Genomic DNA, 15,228 nt, shown 5'->3' on the forward strand with positions numbered 1-15,228 from the left:
CTGTTGGGAAGTTTAGATATTATATCATTAACAGCACGGTGTTATGGTTTTGTTAAATGTATCGCGTATTCCCTCCGGCACGACAGCGTAGCTAATCATCATTACGCCACCCACCCACAGGCTCCGTTCAGGGCAATCCAACTGACAGCAACGCTGCAAGACAAGCGGGGCGCTGGGCTCTCGGCATGCGCAATAACCGTTATAAGCCGTAAGCGACGTTTATGAAGGACGATGGCGACTTTACACGCAAACCAACCCACATGGTCAAGTTTACATATACAGAAACGATCTTGCAGGTACCATCGGTGACAAACAAAATTACACAACAGCGTACCTCTCCGGTGTCAGCCTTCTTCAACAGGTTTTTCCCAACTTTTGCGAGGTCTATCGCTGCCATTTTCTCTGGATCGTGCTAAATGAACTGCAGGCCGGATGATCTCCGCAGTACAGCGAAGTTACCTCGGTGTTGGGGCAGATTTGTTTCGGCAGGGCACTTACACAGCAGCCCCAAGTTACATCAGGACGCACAACCCCATCCAGTTGCAAAACCACTGCCTCCGGATACGCCCACCTCTCGCTACAGTCCAGTTATGTTTCTGATGCCGCTTCAAGTCCACCAATCACAGGGTGCGGTTTACCCGATGAGGGCGGGGCTAGCTAAATGCCCATATCGAGCATGTGAGCTGCAAGAGTTTATAAAAATCAGGCGGTGGGGTGCCGTTGGAGCCCATCATCTGGCCAGTGTAAGATATTGCCCCAATGATTCTGATGCGAGCTGAGAGCAAGACCTGGATTGTGTACGAATGCGTGTCGTACATGAAAATAGTTCATTTTCTTTGCTGGTTGCGTAAGGTACTGGAGGTGATAAGCTCAAAGGTGATGCGTTTTATTGCATGGCTGTGCACCGGCTTTCGGTGGTCACCTGGAGCTCATCAGTTATTCATTTTAAAGTGCTAGTCACTAAAATTAGACATTAGTACTTATATTTAAAGACTAGTCACTATTCTGACAGCCACTAGTTGCTATTGTAAAAATCACCTTCTTAAAAATTAGATACTAGTTCTATTAGAATTTAGAACTTTGTACCTCTGTAGCAACTACAGAGGTATAAAGGTGATCAGCCACAGCATGAAGATATGGGAAAGAGTAATACAAGCTGGGTTAAGAGGAGAGGTGTCGATTAGCGAGCAGCAGTATGGTTTCATGCCACGAAAGAGCACTACAGATGAGATGTTTGCTTTGAGAATGTTGATGAAGAAGTACAGAGGCCAGAAAAAGTTGCATTGTGTCTTTGTGGATTTAGAGAAAGCATATGGCAGGGTGCTGAGAGAGGAGGTGTGGTATTGTATGAGGGAGACGGGAGTTGCAGAGAAGTATGTAGGAGTGGTGCAGGATATGTATGAGGGCAGTGTGACAGTGGTGAGGTGTGCGGTTGGAATGACAGATGGGTTCAAGGTAGAGGTGGGATTACATCAAGGATCGGCTCTGAACCCTTTCTTGTTTGCAATGGTGATGGACAGGTTGACGGACAAGATCAGGCAGGAGTCTCCATGGACGATGATGTTCACAGATGACATTGTGATCTGTAGCGAGAGTAGGGTGCAGGTTGAGGAGAGCCTGAAGAGGTGGAGGTATGCACTGGAGGGAAGAGGAATGAAAGTCAGTAGGAGTAAGATGGAATACCTATGTGTGAATGAGAGGGAGGACAGTGGAATGGTGAGGATGCAAGGAGTAGAGGTGACAAAGGCATATGAGTTTAAATACTTGGGGTCAACTGTCCAAAGTAACGGAAAGTGCAGGAGAGAGGTGAAGAAGAGAGGGCAGGCAGGGTGTAGTGGGTGGAGAAGAGTGTCAGGAGTGATTTACGACAGAAGGGTACAAGCTAGAGTTAAAGGGAAGGTTTCCAAGATGGTTGTGAGACCAGCTATGTTATATGGTTTGGAGACAGTGGCACGGACGAAAAGACAGGAGGCGGAGCTGGAGGTGGCAGAGTTGAAGATGCTAAGATTTTCATTGGGAGTGATGAAGAAGAAGGACAGGATTAGGAATGATTATATTAGAGGGACAGTTCAAGTTGGACGGTTTAGAGACAAAGCAAGAGAGGCAAGATTGAGATGGTTTGGACATGTGTGGGGGAGAGATGCTTGGTATGTTGGGAGAAGGATGCTGAATATGGAGCTGCCAGGGGAGAGGAAAAGAGGAAGGCCAAAGAGGAGGTTTATGGATGTGGTGAGGGAGGACATGCAGGTGGCTGGTGTGACAGGGGAAGATGCGGAGGACAGGAAGAGGTGGAAACGAATGATCCGCTGTGGCGACCCCTAACGGGAGCAGTCGGAAGTAGTAGTAGTAGTAGTAGTAGTAGTAGTTCTATTAGAATGAACACTGGTTACTAATTTGATAATGACAAGTCACTTTTTCAATAAACACTAGTTCTTTTATTTTAGTTACTAGTACATAATTTAAAGGCACTAGTTGTAATTATAATTATACCAAGCTGCTTGTAATTTGAACCCTATGAGTCATTACATATTAGATATCAACTTTACATTAACTACTGGTCACTATTTAACTAGAACTAGTTGTTAATCAATTTCTACTAGTCATTATACATTAGCTACTAGTAACTATTCATCAATGACTAATTCTGACTTTCACATTAATATTTGCTATTCAGTATCAACAATTAGCTTTTTAATAAGATATAGTTTCTATTCCAAATAAAGATATCAGCAGATGTTTTTACTTGACACATTTTTAACATTAGTGAATTAACATGACTAGTCATAACTAGATGTTGATATTGCATTACAGATTTGACTAGTCAAAATGAAAAAGTTGATAGTGTCAAACTGAATAGCAACCAGTCACTTGAAAAACTACTAGGCCTTATTCAAAGTAACTATTAACAGTGGGGCGTTATCTAGTAAATACTTGAAAGGCAACTATGATTAAGAGATAGTTACCACATGCAGAAAGTGAAGTGCGTGCAGCCCACTGTGAGGACAATACAGTGCTAGACTACAGAACACGAATCCAAATTTAAGGGATGTTTTGAATCAACAGACTGGTCAGTCTTTAAGGATTCAAGCAAGCAAGCAACGTTTTATATTTAATTTTATATTTATAGTACTTTTAAAAACATACAGTTACAAAGTGCTTTACATTCAATACACAAAATACGAATAAATACATAAATTGAATGAATATAAAAACATGGCATAGGGAGTAATAGACCAAGCTAAAAACTAAACAAAACAGAAGTCAGGGGGCGGGAATCTATAAAAAGGCTTGTCTCAAAAGATGGGTTTTTAGAAGCCGCTTAAAACAGTCCAAAGATTCAGCGACTCTATAATGGATTGGGGAAGATTATTCCAGAGGCTTGGGGCTAAAACTGCAAAAGCGCGTTCACCTTTTGTTTTGCAGTTGGAGTGGGGGATGGATAAAAGACAGAGGTTTGAGGATGGGAGGGGTCGGGAAGTGGAATGAGGAGTGAGAAGATCAGAAATATAATTGGCGGCAAGATCATACAGTGCTTTAAATGTAGTCAATAAGATCTTATAGATTATTCTGAATTTTACGGGAGGCCAATGGAGGGATGCAAGAATAGGGGTAATATGGGGCCTACAGCTAGTTCTAGTTAGTAGTCTAGCAGCTGCATTCTGAACCAACTGTAGACGATTTAAAGTAGCTTGGTTGAGGCCAGAGTAGAGGGAGTTACAGTAATCTAGATGGGAGAAAATGAAAGTGTGAATTAATTTTTCGATATCCTTAAAGGACAAAATATTTTGGATTTTTGCGGTATTTTGTAGCTGAAGGAAACAGGACTGGACGAGCCTCGAGTTTGGATGAGTATGCTGAATCAGTCACTGGTTATGTTAGATTCTGTGTAGATAACTGTACCCCAGTATGATCTATTCGCTTCTACCCCAACCAGAAGCCCTGGATTAACAGTGACATTCGCCTGACATTGAGGGAGTGTACAGCTGCTTTTATATCGGGGGACAAGGAATGCTACGGAAAATCGAGACTGTCCTCCACCAAAAAACGACCCCATAGGTCGTTTGTACAAGCAGCTTATTACGACTTATAGTGGGCGCTAATTTAGGAAACGCGCATGTGGGTCGTATTAGAGGGTACACGACCTATGTGGTCGTAGGGGTTGGAGGACTTGTAGGAAAATTCAGGTATGACTTAAGGAGAGCCATCAAAGCCACTAAAAGACAATATAGGGACAAACTGGAAAATGACTACAGTGACTGTGACTCACGGCGCATGTGGAGGGGGCTGCAGGTGATTATGGACTAGAAATCTAAACCCAGTGTGGCTTTCAACTCTCATGCCTCTCTCCCGGATGAGCTTAACAACTTATATGCCTGCTTTGAAGCTCACAACCTGGGCCGAGTGACAGCGGCACAATGCCACCCAATGAAGTCGATCTACAGGTGACAGGAGCTGAAGTGAGTAAAACCTGTAAAAAGGGTGAAGGCTCGTAAAGCTGCTGGCCCAGATGGCATCCCTTCCCATGTCCTCAGGGCATGTTACACTCAGCTATCTCAGGTTTTTACTGACATTTTTAACCTGTCCCTGTCATTGTGTGTGGTTCCACTCTGTTTAAAGAAAATCACCATTGTGTTTGTACCCAAGAAAACACCCGTCTCTTGCCTTAATGATTACCAACCTGTTGCTTTGACCTGTTATTCAATTCAATTCAAAACTTTATTGCAGACTCAGGGTCCATAACAGACAAAGACAAAGAGGTAAAAGACAAACCCCAGACAACACACAGAGTAAACACAATAAAATAACATAAATGGAACAAATCAGTGTCTTATAAGAAGGCAGCTATAACTGGGATTGGTAGCGTGTGGCGCTGAATCTTATATTTGTTAAACTCATAATGATTACATTATCAGATTCATTGAGCCGGCAAATAAATTCATACATGAAATTTCTTAGAAGAGCCTGAAAAGTATTGACTCCACAAACATTTCACTTCCAGTACACCATCTAGGTCTTTTTAGTAGTATTCTCATAGCATCATTATAAGCAACTTGAAGCCTCTGTAAGCTTGCTTTTTTGTAGTTTGACCACAGGTGTGTAGTATAAAGTGGTGTACAATATGCTCTGAACAAAGACATCTTCACACTAACTGAACACATACCAAACTTGCGTGACAGTGTTTGCTTGTGTATACATCATGCGGCATCATCACCATCTGTCATTTGTTCAGTAATATAATGTCCAAGATATTTCATCTTATTACATACCCCAAGATTCTTACCAGACAATTTAAAATCAGGAAATGTTAGATGAGTGACCTCTTTGGTTCTGCAGATCATGACAACACTCTTACTAGCACTGTATTTAATATCATGCTCCACACCGTACACAGAACATATATTAAGGAGCTGCTGGAGACCAGCGCTACAGGGAGTATGGATGACAAGGTAATCTGCATACATAATATGGTTCACCAATATTATTATGAAGTGTCTGGAAAGATTGGTAATATCATATATAAAATGTAACATTTCTGTTACCCTTGACCCATTACAGTTTGCCTACTGTTCCAACAGATCTATAGACGAAGCTATCTCACTTGCTCTGCATACTGCCGTGGTACACATTGAAAAGAAAAATACCTATGTCAGAATGTTGTTTATTAATTACAGCTCTGCTTTTGATACAATTGTACCATTCAAACTGGTGTTGAAACTCAGAGGTCTTGGTCTGGGCAAATCTATTTGTAATTGGCTATTCGATTTCCTGACAGGTAGGCCCCAGACAATGAGAATAAGCAAAACATACTCATCGACATTAGTTCTTGGGACCGGAGTACCCCAGGGCTGCTGTCTCAGTCCCCTATTGTATAGTCTGTTTACACACCACTGTGTTGCCAAATATGACAATAACGGCATCATTAAATTCGCTGATGACACCACATTGATTGGACTAATAAGCGACAGTGATGACAGGGCCTATAGGAGGGAGGTAGAAGATTTAACCATATGGTGCCATGATAACAACCTCTCTCTAAATGTTAATAAGACAAAAGAAGTCCTTGTTAATGTAACGGGGGCAGTCCTATGGTGTTCTATGCTGGTCAGCCTGCTGCACGCCCGTCACTCTCATCATTAGCTCTGCGTTGTGTTCTAGTTGGGTGGGGCCCCAGGTGTTGTGGGGGGCCCTCAGTCTCTCATCATCATCATCATCATCATCATGATCAAGGAAGGAGGGGGGGACACACAGGACTCTATTTGGCCCACCTTGCCATTTATTTTGGTTTCAAACTCTTTGACAAACGTCCAGTCCTCCAGCGGGAGCGGTGTTTCTTACGGACGTGGGGGTCGAAGTTCAACCACTGCCCGGACTTCACTCGTGTGCGTTAGAAGGAGAAACCATCCACGGGACTCCGATGTAAGAAAGGATAAACAAGTACTTTATCCCACAGCTTGCAGTATCTTCTTACAGGGATACTCAAGGTTACGTTCTCCTCAACCAGCAAAACTGTCCTACCGTAAGAAACACGTGTGGCTCGGCTCGATTGCTGCTTGAGACTCCTCCCACAAAACAAAAATGGCCTCTCCCGCGTTCCCTCTTCCGTGTACCCACAAGACCTCTCTCTTAAAGCGACAGTACATGTATATGACGGTCGTTGAAAAACATACATAAAAGTAAATAATGACATAAAATAAAATGTAGTAAACACAAATAACAGCACACAGACAGGATTTGGTGATATTTCATACTCAAACAAAATAAAATAAAAACATTAATTTTAACCTGGTTACATTCACCCCTCCTGAAATTCACCAACATCCTGACAGCAGGATAAAAAGAGAAAGAGGAAAGGAAAAGTCCATCACTGACTACTGGCACAAGTGAAAAGAAGGACCTAGTCCTCCAGTCAACTTAGGAGCTACCTCGGTTACGAGGTCCAGAAAATAATGAGGTTGATCAAGTCTCAGAATTCCCTTAGATCAATGTGACGCCTGATACGCCACACCATGCACTTGGCCCAAAACAACCCTGTCTGATAGACACCTAATAACTCACATTAAACTAGTTTGAATGACTCCAACCTCCATCAAAGTTCAAACCCTCACATTCCGTAGAAATGGCATCTGAGCCATAGATTCTATTAACCTGTTCACTGACCTCACCACCCTCCCTGTGCGTGTCCTAACCCGACCATCGCTCTCTACTTGTGTGCGTGAGACAGTGCGAGCTGCAACATCTGTATCGAGTGAGGGTGGTGCCCCTGTGTGCGAATCAGTGTGAGATATAACACCTACATCGAGTGAGTGTGATGCCTCTATGTGTGGTGCATGTGTGTTGTGTGGTGCGTGTGTGTTGGGTGGAGTCTGAGCAGTGGCCCCCACAGGACTGACTACCAGACTAGACGGAATGAACTCTTCCGCTTCTGCCCACTCAGATCTAGGCGAGTCTCCAAGTGATGAGACTGCTAGCCCCACTGCATCCCCTGAGACCGTCAGGCCATCTGCACTGTCCTCCTCATCGGACTCTGCGCAGTCAAGCAACTGACTGGTTGTACTGGACTCCTCACCCTGATCTAACTCAGGAAGGGGCAAGAAGTTGACCTCCAACAAACGGTTCCTGTGCACCACTCTGGTGTGCCCCTCTGCATCCTGAATCTTGTAGATGTGGATATTGGGGTTGACACCGACAACCGTGTACACTCCGTTCTCCCATTTGTCAGCCAACTTTCTCTTCCCTCGCTCACTCTGGTTCGCAACCAAAACACGATCCCCGACAGACAGGACAGTGCCTTTGGCGTGTCTGTTGTACTGTCGTGCCTGATGCTGCTGCTCAGCCGTGGAGTGCTTCTGAGCGATCTCCATTGCACTCCTTAGACACGAAAGCAGAGACTGAGCATAAGAGTCATAGTCAACAACGTGAGGATCATGCAAAACCTGCCTGAACATAACATCCACCGGCAGTCTTGGGACACGCCCATACATCAGGAAGAAAGGTGCATAACCCGTGGTCTCGTGAACAGTGGCATTGTACGCGAGCATGAGAGAATGGATCTGCTGAGGCCACTGTTGCTTCTGCTGAAGCGGAAGGGAACAGAGCATATTCCCCATCGTGCGATTAAAACGCTCTGTCCCGCCATTACCCATAGGATGGTAGGCCGTCGTGTGGGACTTCGCTACACCCGCCAACTTGAGAAGCTCTGCAATCAGGTTACTCTCAAAGTTTGTGCCCTGGTCAGAATGTATTCTCTCTGGAAACCCGTAAACACAGAATACATGATCCCAGAGTTTCTTGGCGACCTGCTTCGCTGTCTGATTGGTGCAGGGGAACGCGTGAGCAAGCTTAGTGAAGTGGTCAGTAACCACTAAGACATCGACTGACCGCTGCTTACTGTCCTCAGCGGACCAGAAATCCATACACACAAGCTGCATCGGTGCGGAAGTTTTAATGCTCTCCAGGGGCGCGCAAGCAGCTGGCTCTGGGGTCTTCCCAAACACACATCTCCGACAGCATCTGACATATGCTCTGATATCCCTCTCCATGTCAGGCCAATAAAAACGCTGCCTTGCAAGAGAGAGAGTACGGTCCTGGCCCTGATGACCAGCGTGATCGTGGATGCCAGACAGTGCCTTGTCTTTCAGACTCAGAGGTAAAACATACTGAGACCTCCTCTGCTTGGACACTGGGTCCTTTGTCACCCTGTACAAGACACCATCATTGACTTCCAACTTCTCCCACTGTTTCAACAGCCTGAGGACCTTCTGGTCAGCACCATGCCTCTCACGTCTCGATGGCCGCTTCCGAACAGCGACAAAGGGCAACACCTTGGAGATGCAGGGGTCCTGCTCCTGACTCAACCTGAGCTCCTCGGTGGATAACATTGGCAGTGTATCCTGACCACCCGACAGATGCTGAACGTGCTGGACCAAACTGAGTGCTGTGAATACTGATGCATCAGGCCAGTCACATTTGGCTTGACAAAAAGCCCTGACCTCAGCTGCATCACAAGCAAACCCAGATCGCGCACTACTCACTGTTTGGGACTGGCAACTGAGTCTGAAAACATCCTGCACAGAGTCCCCCTCAACCCTGTCGGCTTCCTGAACAAGGGCCGGGTAGGGCTCCCTAAGTAGCCTCTGACTGACGGGCTTGGAAAAAGGGTCGCGACTCAAGGCATCCGCCACCACGTTTTTCTTCCCTGGCAGGTGTTTGAGATCGAAAGTGTAAGACGCCAACTTAGACACCCAGCGGATCTCACACGCGTCAAGCTTCGGCTTCGTTAGGAGATAAGTCAGAGGATTATTATCTGTCCAAACGGTGAAGCTTTGACCCTTCAGCCAGTGGCTGAACTCTTCACAAACACTCCACTTCAGCGCCATGAACTCCAGTCTATGAGCTGGATACTTCCGCTGTGAGGCATTGAGGGACTTGCTTGCAAAACCAACAGGTCTGGCCTTGGACTCTCCTCGGGGCACTTGAGACAGCACCGCGCCGAGTCCGTCCAAAGACGCATCGACCGACAAAATGAAAGGCACCTCAAAGTCTGGATGGGCAAGCACCACACACTCCAGTAACATCGTCTTCAACAGATCAAATGCTTCCCCACATTCCACCGTCCAGTCTGCGGAGGTAAGCTTACGGAAGCTGCCATGGGGCTTCTTATCCTTAGCTGACCTCCCCCTCCTCTTTTGTCCAGCTGTAAGGGCGAACAGGGGCTTAGCCACGGAGGAGCAGTTTGGGAGGAAATGCTGGTAGTAAAATACCATACCAAGGAAAGATTTGATCCTACGAACAGAAGGCGTGCACCCATCACCTTCCATGAGATCCTGCACTGTCATGTTGGAGATGACCTCTACTTTGGAGGGATCGACAGACACACCTCCGCCATCAACCACGTGGCCCAAAAACCGCACCCGCTTCTGCAGCAGATGACACTTTTTCGGAGCCAGTTTCAAGTTGTTCTCCCTCAACCTCTGAAACACAGTGCGGAGCCTCGACAGAGCCTCAACCTCTGACGGCGCGAAGACAAGAAGATCATCAAGATAGCACAAAAGCTTCGTGAAGTTCAGATCCCCAAAGATCCCAATCATCATTCTCATGAAGGCTGCAGGGCTATTACAAAGGCCCTGTGGCATGCGATTGTATTCATGCAACCCAAGGGGAGTCGTGAAAGCAGTGTACTTCTTGTCATCTTCATGCATTGGGATGTTGAAGAAGCCAGAGGTGAGGTCCATCGTACTAAAGAGGCAGTTACCACCCAGCGCGGCAAGACAGTCCGACTGGTGTGGCAAGGGATGAGCGTCTTTCAAGGTCCGAGCATTCAGCCATCTGAAATCAGTGCAGATCCGAAGCCCGCCATCCTTCTTCCATACCATAACCAGCGGTGAAGCGTATGCGCTCGAGGACTTCCGGATAATCCCTTTCTCCTCCATATCAGTGAGAACCTGTCTCAACTTCTGATAGTGGGCTGGGGGAACCCTCCTGTAGGGCAAGCGAAAGGGGCGCTCATCCACCAGATGGATGCGATGTGTGTATCCTGTGACCTCGCCACAGTCCAGAGAGTCCCTGGAGAAGATGTCATGGTACTCGGTGAGCAGCTGAGTGAGCTGGGACTTGCATGCCTCACTAACCTGACAGGAGCTGAGGTCAATGTCACTGAGTCCGAGCTCTGACAAACTCCTAGCCGGCTGGACAGGGGGACAGGCACTATCTGTGGCGTTGGACTCATGCCTCCCTGCAACTGATTGCAGTCCCTGGAAAACATTAAAGTCCTCAATCGCCAAGCATGGAAACACATCAGCCAACTTGCAGTTCCTTTTCAGTGTTATGGCTTTGTCAGATGGATTGACAACAGTCATGGGTACCCACCTATCACCCCAGAGCGGTGTGACAAGTCGACCTACGAGGACACTGCGTGGCATGGCCTTGGAGTCTGTCGGCTCCACAACAACAGTGCTTCCAGCTTACATAGGCACCTTAGCAGGAAGTCTGCCCCAGACTAAGTGCTCGTGCCTCGGTAAGAGTGTCACGGCCTGGGTGAGCTTAGCAGTACCTATCTTCTCAGGAACTGCACCACCCCTCCAGCGCTCTACATTCATGAACATGGACAAGAACTGTTCAACGTCAGGACTAGACGGATGTTCCTGTCTGGACGCGATGTCCCAGTACTCAGTACCACTCTTGAGTACATGGGCCACATGTTTAATGACGTTTGTGCCGACTATCAGATCATCATAATGACCGGGCACGACCAGAGTGGGTATGACAAAGGAAACACCATAAAGCTGCATGTTGAGGTCATAAAAACCATCAGGCCTAGTCTCCAGACCACCGCAGCCAATCAAGACAATGTTCTCTTCAGGCTGCTGCTTCTCAGGTAAAACACCCCCAGAGCGGAGCTTCTCTACTGCATTTTCACTGATACTGCATGACATAGAGCCAGTATCCAACATGCCATTAAGCTGCACACTCTGGTTGACAAGAACAGGAGCATAGAACAAGTCACTGAAAGCCTGAATCCTCTGTGTCGCCTGAATGACCATACGCGAACCCTGAGGTGCTTTGGCACACTTGTCTTCATACAAGTGAGCCAGGTCGGAGACATCAGTGAGGGATACATCTACATTACCCACACCATCCCTCTCTAGGTGTGGGTTTAGTAGTTTAACGGACGAGACTGACGACCAGCTCTTCCACCAGGCTGAGAACGGAGCTGGTTGGGCGGCTGAGGGTGAGGACAGTCCCTCTTCCAATGACCAGGGGACAAACAGTTTATACATCGGTTCTCCCGGCTGCAGTGGGAAAATGTGGAGTGATCCGGAGACTTACAAACCCTGCACAACCTCTGTGGTGCGTCTGGCACCCGCCCTGCGGCGTTAGCTGGCGGTTGAGTCAGCGTCGGTGTCCGGACTGCAGCGCTAACTGGAACCTGAGTCTGCATTGTGACCAAACAGTCTAGCAAGCTCACCAAACTCCTCATATAGTCATCACCGCCAGAGACAGGTGCGGGAGACGGTGCGGGAGACGGTGTAGGAGACCTTGCACAAAATGGTATAGGAGATGACGCATGAGCCGGGACGGGAGATGGCACCACCGGCACAGTCGTGTTCAAGTCGGGAGCCATGTCGACTACAGGGACATGAACCTGTGAATGGAACCTACGCTCTACCGCGCCTGCTTCACGTTGTCCACCTGCAGCAACACGGGACTTCCTCTCCAGCATGTGCTCATCAAGCCTCTCCTGGATCTCGCTAGCAGACCATTTCCCTGCGGACTTGAACTTAAAAACATTGGCAAGAGACTGATCTGGACAGTGTTTGATAAACATCATGCTTACCTCGTGGCTTGGCTCTTCAATACTACGGCCCTGCCACTTCAAGCATTCGTCAGCCACCTCCACTGTTTTATTAAGCCTAATCCAATACTCCATAGCGTCCTCACCTGGCTTGGGCAGCGTACTGTAAAAGTCTGCCAGGGGCATGCTCGAGTATGTGAGGTCACTAAAGTGTTGCTTCAGTACATCAAAAATAATGTGGGGGTTCGCTATGTGGTCGACAGATGTGTTGCGCAGCTTTATCCTCACCACGTCCCCTGCTTTCCCCATAAGCTTAGCTAGAATCTCATGTGACTGCTCACTAACTGGAATGGCTCGCTTCCTCAAATACAAAGTCATAAGGCTCTCCCACTCATGAACTGTAAACTTATCAGAGCTATCGCCCCTGAAAATAGGAGGCTCCCTAGCGTCTGTCTGCATTACTACTCTAACACTAGGAGCTGTCTCCAAACGCTGTTCAGCAGACCAGCACTGTCTGTGTGTGTGTTTCTAAGCACTTGTGTTTCCTGCAGCTTAGCAGTGATTGACTCTCCTATCTTCTCTGCTAACCGAGTAATGAGCATGGCTAACTCACCCACTGGCTGCTCGCTGTTACCCAGCACAGCCCCTTCGCTGATACCTGGCCTGGCCCGTTCTACGTAGCGTGTGGAGGTGAACTGAGGAGTGCCAAATGTGGTCGGGTCTCTAGGTCCTGGTGCTCTGGTGTCTGGTTCTCCGCCCTCTAAGAGCTGCCCGAAACTCCTACCTACACCTAGCCGTAAACCCCCACCCACATCTAACTGGTACCCCCTCTCCATAGCACACTGGCGATCCAAAAGATCCTGATCAGCAATGTTACCCCCACCTACGTACGAACCACCCTCTGCCATGTTCCTACCTCTAACACTCAGATAAAATAAAAAATAAAATAAAAAAGTGAAAAGCTCAATTCATTTAAATAATTGAATCTAGAAATCACTAAGAGATTGAAACAATCACACACAATCAACAAATTCACCAATAGATTAATCACATATGCACATATCCAGTAGTTTAGATCAATAGATTATTCACACGAGTCCTTCAATCACATCAACATTAACCTTTTTTTCCTTTTTTTTTTTCGTGTGTTTTTCTTCCTTCAGTATATACAAATGTCCTGTTCACAAGCCCAGTCCATGGTAACCACAGCTATGACTGTCCAGTGTCCACACAGCTCAACTCCAGTCCACTGTAACATGAGTGTACAGTCTGTAGAAATACCTGAGGACGTCTGGGGCTTGATGACGACAGCAGCCTCCCGCGGCGAGCAACTGATGTCACTCTCAGAATCCAGGAGGGTCACGGCACCAATGTAACGGGGGCAGTCCTATGGTGTTCTGTGCTGGTCAGCCTGCTGCACGCCCGTCACTCTCATCATTAGCTTTGCGTTGTGTTCTAGTTGGGTGGGGCCCCAGGTGTTGTGGGGGGCCCTCAGTCTCTCATCATCATCATCATCATCATCATCATCATGATCAAGGAAGGAGGGGGGGACACACAGGACTCTATTTGGCCCACCTTGCCATTTATTTTGGTTTCAAACTCTTCGACAAACGTCCAGTCCTCCAGCGGGAGCGGTGTTTCTTACGGACGTGGGGGTCGAAGTTCAACCACTGCCCGGACTTCACTCGTGTGCGTTAGAAGGAGAAACCATCCACGGGACTCCGATGTAAGAAAGGATAAACAAGTATTTTATCCCACAGCTTGCAGTATCTTCTTACAGGGATACTCAAGGTTACGTTCTCCTCAACCAGCAAAACTGTCCTACCGTAAGAAACACGTGTGGCTCGGCTCGATTGCTGCTTGAGACTCCTCCCACAAAACAAAAATGGCCTCTCCCGCGTTCCCTCTTCCGTGTACCCACAAGACCTCTCTCTTAAAGCGACAGTACATGTATATGACGGTCGTTGAAAAACATACATAAAAGTAAATAATGACATAAAATAAAATGTAGTAAACACAAATAACAGCACACAGACAGGATTTGGTGATATTTCATACTCAAACAAAATAAAATAAAAACATTAATTTTAACCTGGTTACATTAACTTTAGAAAGGTCAGAGGAAATAATATTCCTATTAACCATCAATGGTTCATCTGTTGAAATTGTGTACTGTTTTAGATTTCTTGGTTTACACATCACAGACACCTTCACATTGTCTCTCAACATCAATTGAATTTGCTGTATTTGAGCGACCCAGTGTGAGTCCTGATTCAGACCCCATCAGACATTGTGGGCAAACTTTAAAATTGCCATCTGTCACTTTTGCCCATTTATGAATCAGACTTTTTCACAGTGCAGTTTGCGAGGCGGAATGGGCTCTGTCATGATGTGCAAAATTAAGAGACTTATCCAAAAAAAAAAGACTGCTGGCTGTAATAGCTGCACTGTGAAAACGTGTGATTCATAAATCATACTTGGGGGAATGAATACTTTTTCCAGGTGAAATCTGTACTTCCAGAAAAACACATGACATGTCCAGTTTGTGATGTATTGAATAGGTGCAATGATCTCCTTAGCTCAGCTAGGGTGTCCATAGTAATCAGGGTTAAATCTAATACTTTAACACCCTTTTATGATCAAATATAACAGAAATTTAAGAGATTAATGTACAAATCATGCAAGAAGGGTTCAGCTGACAAGGCACAAGTAGGGGGCCGAAGAAGGCCAGTTTGGTGAGAGGAGCCAATTTAATGTCTTGTACATAATTTAGAAGCCAACTCCATAAAAGTTAGATTAGTGAACATACATTACAGTTTAGCTCATTACTTGAACACGATACAGCCTAACAATGACAAACTGAGTCTGGAATTTGACTATTTTCACTGACAATGCATTTCTGAAGTACAGAGGGGATTTTATCGTCTTTATATAAA

At 46.3% G+C, this 15,228-nt stretch overlaps 1 protein-coding gene across 1 annotated transcript in view; it reads right to left on the minus strand.

Annotated features, from left to right (window-relative positions):
* prxl2b (peroxiredoxin like 2B) overlaps positions 1–515 on the minus strand; it is a 53,652-nt gene extending 53,137 nt beyond the window's left edge. The window contains exon 1 of the mRNA XM_056273710.1: positions 335–515. Coding sequence (XP_056129685.1) covers positions 335–397 — 63 coding nt within the window. The 5' untranslated portion in view covers positions 398–515. The remainder of the gene's footprint in view (positions 1–334) is intronic.
* Positions 516–15,228: the final 14,713 nt, after the last annotated feature.

The sequence above is a fragment of the Lampris incognitus genome, chromosome 2, assembly GCF_029633865.1.
Source record: "Lampris incognitus isolate fLamInc1 chromosome 2, fLamInc1.hap2, whole genome shotgun sequence".
NCBI lineage: Eukaryota > Metazoa > Chordata > Actinopteri > Lampriformes > Lampridae > Lampris > Lampris incognitus.